At 41.6% G+C, this 14007-nt stretch overlaps 4 protein-coding genes across 4 annotated transcripts; 2 read left to right on the plus strand and 2 right to left on the minus strand.

Moving 5' to 3' along the window:
* The first annotated feature begins 96 nt into the window (after window positions 1-96).
* On the plus strand, window positions 97-2213 carry LOC134198432 (uncharacterized). The gene is made up of 4 exons (XM_062667837.1): window positions 97-125; window positions 843-911; window positions 1625-2008; window positions 2070-2213. The coding sequence occupies exons 1-4, from the start codon at window positions 97-99 to the stop codon at window positions 2113-2115; spliced, it is 528 nt and encodes a 175-aa protein (XP_062523821.1). The 3' UTR covers window positions 2116-2213.
* Window positions 2214-3318: 1105 nt separating this feature from the next.
* Window positions 3319-4641, plus strand: LOC134191054 (UPF0746 protein DDB_G0281095-like). The gene has a single exon (XM_062659615.1). The coding sequence runs from the start codon at window positions 3349-3351 to the stop codon at window positions 4297-4299; it is 951 nt and encodes a 316-aa protein (XP_062515599.1). The 5' UTR covers window positions 3319-3348; the 3' UTR covers window positions 4300-4641.
* Window positions 4642-5928: 1287 nt separating this feature from the next.
* On the minus strand, window positions 5929-7326 carry LOC134189966 (putative uncharacterized protein DDB_G0271606). The gene has a single exon (XM_062658372.1). The coding sequence runs from the start codon at window positions 7234-7236 to the stop codon at window positions 6283-6285; it is 954 nt and encodes a 317-aa protein (XP_062514356.1). The 5' UTR covers window positions 7237-7326; the 3' UTR covers window positions 5929-6282.
* Window positions 7327-7485: 159 nt separating this feature from the next.
* LOC134198439 (uncharacterized) lies at window positions 7486-13842 on the minus strand. Its single transcript, XM_062667849.1, has 6 exons — window positions 13658-13842; window positions 8516-8902; window positions 8307-8454; window positions 7976-8247; window positions 7628-7914; window positions 7486-7550 (listed from the first exon to the last, which is right to left on the minus strand). Exons 1-6 carry the CDS (start codon window positions 13840-13842, stop codon window positions 7486-7488), a joined length of 1344 nt encoding a protein of 447 aa, XP_062523833.1.
* Window positions 13843-14007: the final 165 nt, after the last annotated feature.

Raw genomic sequence — 14007 nt, forward strand, 5'->3', positions numbered from 1 at the left:
GGTGTCCATAATATCACGTGACCACATGGTCATGTTGCAACTCTATATATACGGTTCTGGGCGTAGCCATTGGGAAGAATTTGAGATAATCGCATAATGACGAGTGTTGCTGTTGCTATAGCTATGTACAGACATGGGCATAATTATGGAGTCGCCCTGAGCATGTGACTTAGATTTAAAAATTATTGGACTTTCTCAGACACTGCAAGTACATGCATCTACAGTGACAGCTGCACTTTTTAGTAAATTAAAGCAAGTCATAATAGTAAGGTAATGTCTCTGATTGTGCCATCCTCATATCTGAGATTGGAGGTGATGTTTGACCTGTTGAGATTGATACACGACTGCTTCTTGCATGCTGTCAGTTCAACCAGTAAATTTGAAAGTTAATAATCAAAATCATTTCCAAAAACTTCTAAACAATAAAATGACTTTGTTTATGTCAGAAGACATACTCAAAGATTAAATAGATACTATATGTTTCAGTTTACTTGCATATTGTGAGTCTGCTCTTGTGACATCACAACATGGACGCGGGTTGAACATGGTAATGCATGGCGGCGGTGGTTAGTCTGGTCGTTCTCTTAACCTTTTTGTTGCTACGGGTTGTCAAAACATCCAATCAGAACAATATAAATACCCAAATAGCATGATTTGATGTAGAATCAGTGGGCCAGCAGGTGTATTCACAAATCTTCAGTGTACTTTTTTGATTTCCATGCCTTAGCTGATATGGGGGCTGGCTCCATAATTATGCCCATGTCTGTACCTGTATGTGGTGGTTGCAGACACACTATATTGCAATCTGCAAACAGTTGTCTAATAATTTATATATTTATTAGCTCTTCGGACGACAATGCGACACCCTACGAGGAAGATATTCCCGTTGGTGTTGACAGCAATGATACTCTGTAAGTACAACAGTTTTATATGTACTAATCGTATCATTTCTTTGCGATACACTGTTTATTAAAACGTTTCATAAGTGTTTTGCAAGTTTGAACGTTAGCTGTTGTGAATGCACGTATGTTGTGTTGCTATGGTTAATTACCCAGATGTGTTAGTTACAGGGTGCGTTTGAATACTAGTTCTAGAACTGGAATTGGCGGCGAGCAAAGTCCTATAGTGTTCGATTGGTAGTTCTAGCAGTTCTGCATAGCGATCTGGAATTATTGGAACTGTCACGCCGTAAATGCAAATATTCCCAGAAGTTACTGAAGTGAAATGGTGGGTACAGATGCAGAGGCCATTGTGGACCTTCTTGTTGGTTCTAATGCACTTGTGGCGATCATTGGCTTGGCAAATACCAGAAGAAACGACATTTGGAACTGATTACACACAGTGACTTTGTTGGCGAGCAGCTCCAAAAAACTGAAAAGCTAAAGCACTGCTGATGTTCGAACAGACTACAACAAGTGGAGTAGAAACGCTACTCTACTTCTTATTGACGCTTACTGGAAGTATGAGCTTTTGCGCATGCTCAACTTGCTGACAGTTCTACGCGTTTGTTTGCTAGCAAGAGTTCCAACAGTTCTAGCAGTTCCAGTTTTGGAACTAGTATTTGAACACACCCACAGACCTAGTAATCATGCAAACAGTTTCTATTATTTTATATATTTCTTAGCCCTCTTTCACCTCAGCATCATTCTGTATCACATGCTTCATCATCTCCTGCTCCTTGTCTTGCTTCTTCGTCATCGCTGTCAACACGTCCTTGTCAACAACGTCAGCATCCGAATCCTCACACACAACCAGATCATCATCGTCCTCATCCTCACAATTTGTCTGATTCCAAGTCTGAGCCAGCTGCACCTGTCGATTGCCGCACTGATCCACTGGACATCCAGGCTTTGTCTCATTATCCACCTGAGGATAATTATCAATTGAATTTGCCTCAATTTCAGCCATTGAGACAACCTGGATTCTACCCTCCCGAAGATTATCCAACCGACGCCCTCGGCTGCTTCAAACTGTTCTTTACCGATGAAATGCTAGAGACTATCAGAACGTATGTGTTTGATGACTTTCCTATGCGTTTCGGTTTGTCTTTATGTTATAACATTTTTTAGAAACAGCAACATCAACGGTGAAGACAATTGCAAAAAGTCATTCTGAGGAAAATCAGGAGGACGCCGAGGGGAGGAGAGATTTCATCCAGTGACGCTTGCAGAGATGAACTCATTCTTAGGGCTCGTGATTTACATGGGAATTGTAAAGGTATACGATAACAAAATCCTTTAGTACATTCCTTTTTATGTAATTGTAAATATCGGTAGGTCCCCAAGCTCTCTGAATACTGGTCCACATCTTTTCCATTTCACGGATTGTGGGCCAGAAGGTTCATGTCTCGCAATCGTTTTGACACGATCCTATCGGTCCTACAAGTGGAGAATCCTTGCACCGACAAGGACCGAGAGGTTGATCCATTGAGGAACGTACGCGGTCTAGTCAACGCTATACATCACAATTGTATGCTCTATGGTCAGCCTCATGCTCGTGTCTCGCTTGACGAACGAATGGTCAAGGCTAAAGGCTGTTTTGGCTTTAGGTATGTAGAGATTTCTATCATAAAGATGAGGCATTTACTAAATTTGTTTTTCTGTTATTAGGCAATACATGAAAAACAAGCCTGTCAAGCAGGGAGTGAAGTTGTATTGCGTATGCGATAGCATATCGGGCTACACATACAACTTCGAGATCTACACGGGCAAGGAGACGTGTCAATCATCAGTGGCGGCGACAGCAGCAACAACTACAACAGCAACAGCAGCAACAACATCAGCTGCAACGACAACACCATCGGCTGGCTCGGATTGGAAGTGACGGAAGACGACACATCAGGCAGCGGATGACACAAGCGTGATCCATCGTACAGTCATGCGTATGATGGAGCCACTCCTTGATCAGGGGTACACCGTATACACCGATCAATACTATACATCGGGACCTCTGTTCAAGGAGCTTTACAGTCGGGGTACAATGGCCTGTGGTACAGTCCAGATAAACAGGAAGGGTGTTCCTGACGAACTGAAGAACACGCGAGAGTTTGGGAGATCTCCAAGCGGTAACCACACATGCGTGTACACACACACACACACACAGTGACACAAACACACACACACACACACACACACACACACACACACACACACACACACACACAAACACACACACACACACACACACACACACACACACACACACACACACACACACACACACACACACACACGCATGCACACACATCTATTAGCAAATACAATTCAGATTTGTTTAGGTTCATTTCGTTACAAACGCGACGGTCCACTCTGTACCATCCAATGGGTGGACCGCAGCGTAGTCACACTAATGAGCACCCTTCATGCTGGACACCATCATACTCTTTGCACAAGATACACCAAGGATCACGTAAAGTATGATGGGTGTTGCAGGATCACTATTTCCAGACCTGAGGCAATTTCGGACTACAACAGCCACATGGGCGGAGTTGATAAATCCGACCAAATGATAAAATACTACGAAGTTCTCCACAAGAGCCTCAAGTACTGGAAGAAGATCTTTCTGCACATGATTGACTTGGTCGTCTTTAACAGCTACATCATGTTTACTGCTTTACAGGAACAACATCCTCAAGATGAACGTCTCAAGAGGAGAGGGCAGTATAGGCAGAAAGACTTCAGGTGTGAGCTTATCCGAGGGTTGGCAGGAATCGATCTTCACGAGCCTGTACCACAATTTTGTTCGACGACCAAAAGGATAGTACAGGTTCAACCGCAACAACATCAACAACAACATCAACAACTGCTGGAACAAGTACAGCAACTACAAAAACAGCAAGAACAAATGCAACAACAAGAAATACAACAGCAACAACAACTGCAACGAATGCAACAACAACAACAGCAACAAGTGCAAATACAACAGCAGCAAATGCGACACGTTTTAGAACAACAACAAATACAACATCAACAACAAATGCAACTACAACAACAACAAATGCAACGACAACAACAACAAATACAGCAACAACTACTACAACAACTTTTAAGACAAGAACAACAACTGCGACAACAACATCAACCTCCACCATCACCACAACAACAACAAGATCCACATGAACAGCCAAACCCTCGGTATAGCTCACACCTCCCGATTGTAACAGAGCGGTTAGTACGTTGCATCGTTTGCTATTCTGAAGACAGAAAGCACACAAAGACGAGATATCGGTATCAAGAATGCAACGTACCCCTCTGTGTGTCATCCGCCGAGAGACAGTGCTTTTGCACTTACCATTCTTGACTATACATATATTTGTATATGTATTGTGTATGGCAGGGTCATAGGAGCCGGTCTGGTCCGGCATGACTGGACCACTTTTTGAGTGAACTTTACCAAAGGCCTATTTTAGGCCTGTAGTAACAGGTCCGGTTTGGCTGAAATATCTCTCAAAAACTGTACGTGTGACAATTGACTATTGTATGAAACTTACTGTTGAAAATAATTGAAACAGCCCTATGAAACTAAAGACTGTAGTCTCTTGACGTGCTATATTTAGATCACACTCTCTTAACGCGCGTTAAGCCTGACCACTTTTGTGCCTGTATACTTATTTCTTATGTTATTGTATGTATGTATGTATATATGTTATATGTAATATTTTAGGTTGAGTGACATATCATTATCATTCTTCATTAATTAATTAAATGAGATGTATTTAGTTAAATAATACAAGAAATGAATTTTGATATTGTAGTACACCATGAGTATTGCAGAGTTTTGCCGCTCCGCAATTATATACTTCAATTTCTATTATGCTACATATAGTAGTGTGCTGCGGTGACTGTACCCTCGGGGGCCCCCCAAAATGTAGGTTTTGTCAACAAAAATTGTGCGCAAAGTAGTTGACCTAGAAAGGTATTGGGAAGCGCGTGCAGTTGTACAGTGTTCCTGAGCTACGTACAATCAGGATCGTTAGTAGAATCTGATCGACAGAGACCGACATTTCTAACTACGACTATTATTTCAATATAATTAATATTTACCTAATATCATAAATGTTAACGACGACTATTATTTCAATATAATTAATATTTACCTAATATCATAAATGTTAACGACGACTATTATTTCAATATAATTAATATTTACCTAATATCATAAATGTTAACTACGACTATTATTTCTATCTGTAGCACACTACATACTCTAGGTAGCATAATAGAAATTGAAGTATACATAAACTCGAAATGCTGCCCTTGTGGTAACACAGTTGCTAGGTTTGGGGACCATCTACTGGGATGTAGTCAAGGACAAAGCTTTACAACAAAACGTCATGATGTTGAAGTTATACAGCGAAGTGGTGTATAACGCACTACTTACAGATGATTCTCGTTGTCGTAGGGAGGCAAGCAACCAAACAAGACCAGGAGATGTTTACCATTCCGATTTCGAGCACGGTTTGCCTGCCTACTTTGACTTATCGGTACGAAGCTCTTTACAACCGTCTTTTCTCACTCAAGCGGCAAGTCATCCAGGTGCAGCATCTGAAGCTGGAGCTAGGGAGAAGGACGAACGGCATCACCTAAATGTATACGTCCAGCACAGGCAGCATTTTTCATCCGCTCGTGGTTGAGACTCTGGGTCTTTGGACAGTTTGTAGCCTTCAAGTGCTCAAGATCATAGCACGTAGAGCTTCATTAACTAAACATTAAGCCAATCTGTTTGTCATTTCCATCAGTAACTCTCTCCTAGCTAAAATGATATTAGCTAGATGTAGTTTAGATGGTACGGCTAGCCCTTGTGGGACCTATAAAAGTGTGAAAATATATATAATTAAAATATATATCTGGACAGCTTTTAGCCTTCAAGTGCTCAAGATCATAGCACGTAGAGCTACATTTAAACATAATGTTTCAATTAGCCAATCTGTTTGTCATTTCCATCAGCAACTCTCTACTAGACTGTGGTGTAGCAATGCTAAAATGATATTAGCTAGATGTAGTTTAGATGGTACGGCTAGTTCCTTGTGGGACCTATAAAAATATACATAATAAATATATACATATATAGTAGTTATTTAATCTCCTCTATTTTCAACAGTAAGTCAACTGTCACAAGTACAGTTTTTGAGAGATATTTCAGCCAAACCGGACCTGTTACTACAGGCCTAAAATAGGCCTTTGGTAAAGTTCACTCAAAACGTGGTCCGGCCATGGCCGGACTAGCCCTGGACCAGCTCCTACGACCCTGCCATACACAATACATATACAAATATATGTATAGTCAAGAATGGTAAGTGCGAAAGCACTGTCTCTCGGCGGATGACACACAGAGGGGTACGTTGCATTCTTGACACCGATATCTCGTCTTTGTGTGCTTTCTGCCTTCAGAATAGCAAACGATGCAACGTACTAACCGCTCTGTTACAATCGGGAGGTGTGAGCTATACCGAGGGTTTGGCTGTTTGTGTGGACCTTGTTGTTGTTGTGGTGGTGGGGGTGGAGGTTGATGTTGTTGCTGCAGTTGTTGTTCTTGTCTTAAAAGTTGTTGTAGTAGTTGTTGCTGCATTTGTTGTTGTTGTCGTTGCATTTGCTGTTGTTGTAGTTGCATTTGTTGTTGATGTTGTATTTGTTGTTGTTCTAAAACGTGTCGCATTTGCTGCTGTTGTATTTGCTCTTGTTGCTGTTGTTGTTGTTGCATTTGTTGCATTTGTTGTTGCTGTTGTATTTCTTGTTGTTGCATTTGTTGTTGTTGTCGTTGTACTTGTTGTTGTAGTTGCTGTACTTGTTCTTGCAGTTGTTGCTGTTGTTGCGGTTGAACCTGTACTATCCTTTTGGTCGTCGAACAAAATTGTGGTACAAACTCGTGAAGATCGATTCCTGCCAACCCTCGGATAAGCTCACACCTGAAGTCTTTCTGCCTATACTGCCCTCTCCTCTTGAGACGTTCGTCTTGAGGATGTTGTTCCTGTAGGGCAGTAAACATGATGTAGCTGTTGAAAACGGCTAAGTCAATCATGTGCAGAAAGATCTTCTTCCAGTACTTGAGGCTCTTGTGGAGAACTTCGTAGTATTTTATCATCTGGTCGGATTTATCGACTCCGCCCATGTGGCTGTTGTAGTCTGAAATTGCCTCAGGTCTGGAAATAGTGATCCTGCGACACCCATCATACTTTACGCGATCCTTGGTATATCTTGTGCAAGGAGTATGATGGTGTCCAGCATGAAGGGTGCTCATTAGTGTGACTACGCTGCGGTCCACCCATTGGATGGTACAGAGTGGACCATCGCGTTTGTAACGAAATGAACCTAAACAAAACTGAATTGTATTTGCTAATAGATGTATTTGCTAATAGATGTGTGTGTGTGTGTGTGTGTGTGTGTGTGTGTTTGTGCACGCATGTGTGTGTGTGTCACTGTGTGTGTGTACACGCATGTGTGGTTACCTCTTGGAGATCTCCCAAACTCTCGCGTGTTCTTCAGTTCGTCAGGAACACCCTTCCTGTTTATCTGGACTGTACCACAGGCCATTGTACCCCGACTGTAAAGCTCCTTGAACAGAGGTCCCGATGTATAGTATTGATCGGTGTATACGGTGTATCCCTGATCAAGGAGTGGCTCCATCATACGCATGACTGTACGATGGATCACGCTTGTGTCATCCGCTGTCTGATGTGTCGTTTTCCGTCGCTTCCGAGCCGAGCCAGCTGATGGTGTTGTCGTAGCAGCTGATGTTGTTCCTGCTGTTGTTGTTGCTGCTGTTGCTGTTGTAGTTGTTGCTGCTGTCGCCGCCACTGATGATTGACACGTCTCCTTGCCCGTGTAGATCTCGAAGTTGTATGTGTAGCCCGATATGCTATCGCATACGCAATACAACTTCACTCCCTGCTTGACAGGCTTGTTTTTCATGTACTGCCTAATAACAGAAAAACAAATTTAGTAAATGCCTCGTCTTTATGTTAGAAATCTCTACATACCTAAAGCTAAAACGGCCTTTAGCCTTGACCATTCGTTCGTCAAGCGAGACACGAGCATGAGGCTGACCATAGAGCATACAATTGTGATGTATAGCGTCGACTAGACTGCGTACATTCCTCAATGGATCAACCTCTCGGTCCTTGTCGGTGTGAGGATTCTCCACTTGTAGGACCGATAGGATCGTGCAAAAACGATTGCGAGACATGAACCTTCTGGCCCACAATCCGTGAAATGGAAAATATGTGGACCAGTATTCAGAGAGCTTGGGGACCTACCGATATATACAATTACATAAAAAGGAATGTACTAAAGGATTTTGTTATCGTATACCTTTACAATTCCCATGTAAATCACGAGCCCTAAGAATGAGTTCATCTCTGCAAGCGTTACTGGATGAAATCTCCCTTCCCCTCGGCGTCCTCCTGATCTTCCTCGGTATGCATTTTTGCAACTATCTTCACCGTTGATGTTGCTGTTTCTAAAAAATGTTACAACATAGAGACAAACCGAAATGCATAGGAAAGTCATCAAACACATACGTTCTGATAGTTTCTAGCATTTCATCGGTGAAGAAGAGTTTGAAGCAGCCGAGGGCGTCGGTTGGATAATCTTCGGGAGGGTAGAATCCAGGTTGTCTCAATGGTTGAAATTGAGGCAAGTTGAATTGATAATTATCCTCAGGTGGATAATGAGGCAAAGCCTGGATGTCCAGTGGATCAGTGCGGCGATCAACAGGTGCAGCTGGCTCAGACTCAGAATCCAACGAATTGCAAGGATCAGGCCGACGATGATCTGGTTGTGTGTGAAGATTCGGATGCTGACGTTGTTGACGAGGACGTGGTGTTGACAGCGATGACGAAAAAGCAAGACAAGTAGCAGGAGATGATGAAGCAGGTGATACAGAATGATGCTGAGGTGAAAGAGGGCTAAGAAATATATAAAATATTAGAAACTGTTTGCATGATTACTAGGTCTGTGGGTGCGTTCGAATACTAGTTCCAGAACTGGAACTGCCAGAACTGCCAGAACTGTTGGAACTATTGCTAGCAAACGAACACTTGAAGTAGAGTGGCGTTTCTACTCCACTTGTTGTAGTCTGTTCGAACATCAGCAGTGCTTTTGCTTTCAGTTTTTTGCAGCTGCTCACCAACAAGGTCACTGTGTGTAATCAGTTCCAAACGTCGTTTCTTCTGGTATTTGCCAAGCCGATGGTCACCACAAGTGCATTAGAACCAACAAGAAGGTCCACAATGGCCTCAGCATACCCGCCATTTCATTTCGGTAACCTCCGGGAAGTTTTGCGTTTACGGTGTGACAGTTCCAACAATTCCAGATCGCTAAGCAGAACTGCTAGAACTACCAATCTAACGCTATAGAACTTTGCTCCCCGCCAATTCCAGTTCTAGAACTAGTATTCAAACGCACCCTGTAACTAACACACCCGAGTAATTAACCATAGCAACACAACATACGTGCATTCACAACAGCTAACGTTCAAACTTGCAAAATACTTATAAAACATTTTCATAAACAGCGTATCGCAAAGAAATGATACGATTAGTACATATAAAACTGTTGTACTTACAGAGTATCATTGCTGTCAACACCAATGGGAATATCTTCCTCGTGGAGTGTTGTATTGTCGTCCGAAGAGCTGATAAATATATAAATTATTAGAAAACTGTTTGCAGATTGCAATATATTGTGTCTGCAACCACCACATACAGGTACATAGCCATAGCAACAGCAACACAGTTGTTATGCACATAACTCAAATTCTTCCCAACGGCTACACCCAGAACCGTATATATAGAGTTGCAACATGACCATTTGGTCACGTGAGATTATGGACGCCATTTTGTGTCCAGTTGTACATTGAACGGATCCGGGAATACAAGAGATTGTCGCTTTGTCTAGTCACTGCTTGCAGAATGCCTTGCTGTTGCACTTGGGGAGGCAGAAATACAACTGAAAAAGGGTACAAGCTGTATCGCTTTCCAAAAGATTGTGCAAGAAGAAAGATTTTGGAGGCGAAAGTGAGGCGACTTGTTGGGTGTCATCTCCTACGAGCTCATTTCTCTGCGAGGTAATGTAGAAGGCATGAAAACTTTTAGAGAGCTGTTGTTTCTTTACTCGTTTGCTTTTAGGCTCATTTTGACAAGTCTCAATTCGAGAATTGCATGCAGAGCCGACAGGAAGAGAAAGAGCTGAAAGGAAATGCCATTTTGACGATATTCCCTCATCGTAAAGCTGACTTTGGGAGAAAGTCTCCTTAAGACGAAGAGTAGATCCGGAATCAAGAGCTCCCCTTGTCTCGTCGGATCATTCCTACTGTTCTTCCATGGAGGCCTGGAGCACAAGTTTATTCAAATGACAGTGAGCAATATATGAATTTGGACTTGTGGTGAAATAAATGCAATTGTTGACTTTGGTAATTATTAAAACATTATTGGTTGGTTCTGCAGGAGAGATGGATGCAGTTGATGACATGATACAGGAAAATTAATTGTGATGATGAGGTTTCTGACACCCTGTCTCAGCTAGAATGCAAAATAATTAAGGGAACTGAGGACAGAGCTAGCTCAAGCTCAGCAATAGAAGAGAACAATTTTGCATCAGAAACTGAAAATAAAGGAAAGATTTAGCATTTCTTGGAAAAGACCAGCTCACCGCTCTTTCAAGAGGTCTATAGCATGAGAGGTACACTTTGAACATCGTCAACCATTACAAACTTCGATTTGCTTGTGGATCTGTTGAATACAACCTACTTTTGAAACAGCAGCATCCATTGCTATCTGTGCGTACTCTTCAACGAAGAATGCCAACCATCTCTTCTAACCCTACCATAGACCATCTTCACTTAAAACTGCAGCATCTTTGTGAAAAGGAGAAACGTTGCTGTCTGACAATGAATGAAATGTCCATTAGCCCAGGGGTTGAGTTTGATACAAGTTGTGGTCAAAGGCAAAGTCACATTGCCTGGTCATCTTATGCATGGGCGTGCCACACAGTTGTTAGGTAGGTGGGTTAGCATTACGGTGGAAGCAGACAGTTGCTTACTAGTCTTTACTGGCAATTTTACTTTTGCCACTGTCCTCCCGCCCATTGTATTGAAAATCATATGATGCATGGACCATAATTGCATGGTAATCTCAGTCTGGCTACGGTTGCAACATCTGGGAAGCATAACTACTGAGACAGTCCGAACTCCAAGGCATTGCTCACCACAACAAAGAACTCAAAGTTTCTTAAGTTTCACTTCCCATTGATGCCATCACTTAGTTTTTCAAGTACCAAGGAAAGAAACATGAGATCTTTCAAATCGATAAGTGCGCTCTAACCCTAGCTATCAGGTCAGTGGACGGTTCGGCCATTTAATTTTCTACATTTCAATTTTCATGTTTTCATTTTTCAATTTTCAATTTTTAGTACCTTTTTTAATTTTTAATTTTTAATTTTTAATTTTTTACTTGCATTCTTATTTAAAATTGTTGTGTTTATTAAATTTTAATTTTTTATTTTTAAATTTTTAATTTTTAATTTTTAAATTTTTAATTTTTAATTTTTAAGTTTCCATATTTTGTAAAATGTTTTTCATCTTTTGATGTGTTGATGCTTGTGATCTTTAGATTTATCTTTTAAAATTTGATTTTTAGGCACCTATGTGCTCAAAACTAGAAACTTGAACGCGCTGTTCGCTTTTCTATTTCTAACATGAATAGAAAATAGAAAATAGAAAATTGAAATGACCGAAGACGCTAGACACAGCAGGGGTCTCAGCGGGGGTCCCAGCAGGGCTTCCATTCGCACGCGTGTCTCAGGAGATCACGTTTCCAACACGCTAGCAGGTGTTTGTTTTTACTTTGCTTTCCGTCACGTGCCAAACCACGTTGGCAACTCTTGACAACTTCGCTCTGACTGACACACAACGTTGTGCCAGCGAATACCTCGGTCTCTAGCTGTGTAGGTACACGTACTGTACGTGCATTGTACACAACACGCTACCATTATTGTAGATGAACCGGTTGGAGGAAAATGCTATGTTATATTAACTAGATAGGCTCCCCACTAGCTAGAGGATCGCCGAGTTGGCAACTGTGGTGACGAAGTATACGGAACGACGTTTGTTGCTAGGAAAAATCGAGACACAATTAAAACATCGAAACCGTCAACCTACTACAATTAATTAAGTAGTAGACTGCGCGCTTTCACGGGCACACTCTAGATGTAGTACACGGTAGCGGTACCGTAAACAAGGGTGGGCGTGGTACTCTCGAGCAAAGTAAAAACAAACACCTGCTAGCGTGTTGGAAACGTGATCTCCTGAGACACGCGTGCGAATGGAAGCCCTGCTGGGACACCCGCTGAGACCCCTGCTGTGTCTAGCGTCTTCGGTCATTTCAATTTTCTATTTTCTATTTTCTATTCATGTTAGAAATAGAAAAGCGAACAGCGCGTTCAAGTTTCTAGTTTTGAGCACATAGGTGCCTAAAAATCAAATTTTAAAAGATAAATCTAAAGATCACAAGCATCAACACATCAAAAGATGAAAAACATTTTACAAAAATATGGAAACTTAAAAAATAAAAATTAAAAATTTAAAAATTAAAAATTAAAAATTTAAAAATAAAAAATTAAAATTTAATAAACACAACAATTTTAAATAAGAATGCAAGTAAAAAATTAAAAATTAAAAATTAAAAATTAAAAAAGGTACTAAAAATTGAAAATTGAAAAATGAAAACATGAAAATTGAAATGTAGAAAATTAAATGGCCGAACCGTCCACTGACCCTATCATCATCGGGATATACAGAGCCTTTATCAAAATACTCTACGTACGTGTAAAGTTCCTAAAAATTAGGAAAAGTGTTGTTCATACGTATAGTAATAAGTCGCTGTCCGTACAATTTATACAAGAATTTTTACTAGCAGTGGCTGGACACAAAATGGCGCCCATAATCCGGGTTGTCGCAAATCACAGTTCTGGCTACGCCCAAACTCTCAAAACCACTTACTGAAACGTTTACTAAACAGTAGGTGTGTTCACACTATGCAAATCATGGTGTGTTATGTTTTGATTTGCGTGATACCAGGACATAATTAGCCAACAGTACAAACCTGTGTTCAGACCGGACTGGGTTTGATTACCTGGTTTGTCAACCTAGCACGCTATTGTGATCTATTGTTTGAGCAGGAATCTCTAGACATGGCGTCTGACAACAGAGCTAGAATACTCCGCATGACAAAGGACACAACAGTTCGGTTCTCTGTGCTAGCACTGCGATAGCGACGAAAACGACGTCATCTGTCATCTTGCATGCGCGAGATTCTTGCTGTTGACGCCGTTTCTAGCAGCATCCACCACAGTAAGACAATGATTTCCACTGCTACTCTCGTAGCTATGCGCTAGGCAGATAGCTACTCTGGTTACTAGGCGCTACACAGCTGGAATGTTTTGATAGCTCCAAACCAGACTCAAGTAACCGCAAACCTACCTTTGCAAGTAAGGTTTCAAACCCAGCGCAAACCAGCATTCCATGGGGCAGGTGCAACGTTTAACACTAACTCAATTATGATAACAAGCTCACACCAGGTTGGCAAACCATAGTGTGAACACACCTAGTGTATCGCAAAGAAACGAAAAGATTTGACATCTAATTAGCTAACTGTTATACTTACAGCGTGGAGTCATCGCTGTCTTCACTCACGGGAAGATATTCCTCGCTGTCCGTCGCGTCGTCGACAAATGACGAGTCCGACTCGTCAGAAACCTCGTCATCCGTTGTTTCTGACTGACACATCCTGTCCAAATCCCCGTCGAACACAGAAACGGGAAAGCTACCGGAGCGTCGACGTCCAGACATCGAAAGTTGCTACGAAGTTGCATGTGTCGATAAAATGTTACCCGTATATAGGAACACGCCTAAAAGGTGTGTCTAATATTTGGATTGGTTGACGAAGCTCAGAGAGGTATGTCTATGACGTCACAGGTATATGTCAATGCAACATGTATGTTACGTAACGATTTG

Source organism: Corticium candelabrum, chromosome 1, assembly GCF_963422355.1.
Source record: "Corticium candelabrum chromosome 1, ooCorCand1.1, whole genome shotgun sequence".
Taxonomy (NCBI): Eukaryota; Metazoa; Porifera; class Homoscleromorpha; order Homosclerophorida; family Plakinidae; genus Corticium; species Corticium candelabrum.

Excerpts from the sequence above, each read along its gene's own strand:
- LOC134189966 (XM_062658372.1), bottom strand. The coding sequence starts at position 7,236 with ATGAGCACCCTTCATGCTGGACACCATCATACTCCTTGCACAAGATAT.
- LOC134198432 (XM_062667837.1), top strand. The coding sequence starts at position 97 with ATGACGAGTGTTGCTGTTGCTATAGCTAT. Across the intron at positions 126-842 it reads GTTGCTGTTGCTATAGCTAT|CTCTTCGGACGACAATGCGA; the intron begins GTACAGACATGG and ends TATATTTATTAG. Across the intron at positions 912-1,624 it reads GTTGACAGCAATGATACTCT|CCCTCTTTCACCTCAGCATC; the intron begins GTAAGTACAACA and ends TATATTTCTTAG.
- LOC134198439 (XM_062667849.1), bottom strand. The coding sequence starts at position 13,842 with ATGTCTGGACGTCGACGCTCCGGTAGCTTTCCCGTTTCTGTGTTCGAC. Across the intron at positions 8,455-8,515 it reads ATGCTAGAAACTATCAGAAC|AAACAGCAACATCAACGGTG; the intron begins GTATGTGTTTGA and ends AACATTTTTTAG. Across the intron at positions 8,248-8,306 it reads TTTACATGGGAATTGTAAAG|GTCCCCAAGCTCTCTGAATA; the intron begins GTATACGATAAC and ends ATATATCGGTAG.
- LOC134191054 (XM_062659615.1), top strand. The coding sequence starts at position 3,349 with ATGAGCACCCTTCATGCTGGACACCATCATACTCTTTGCACAAGATAC.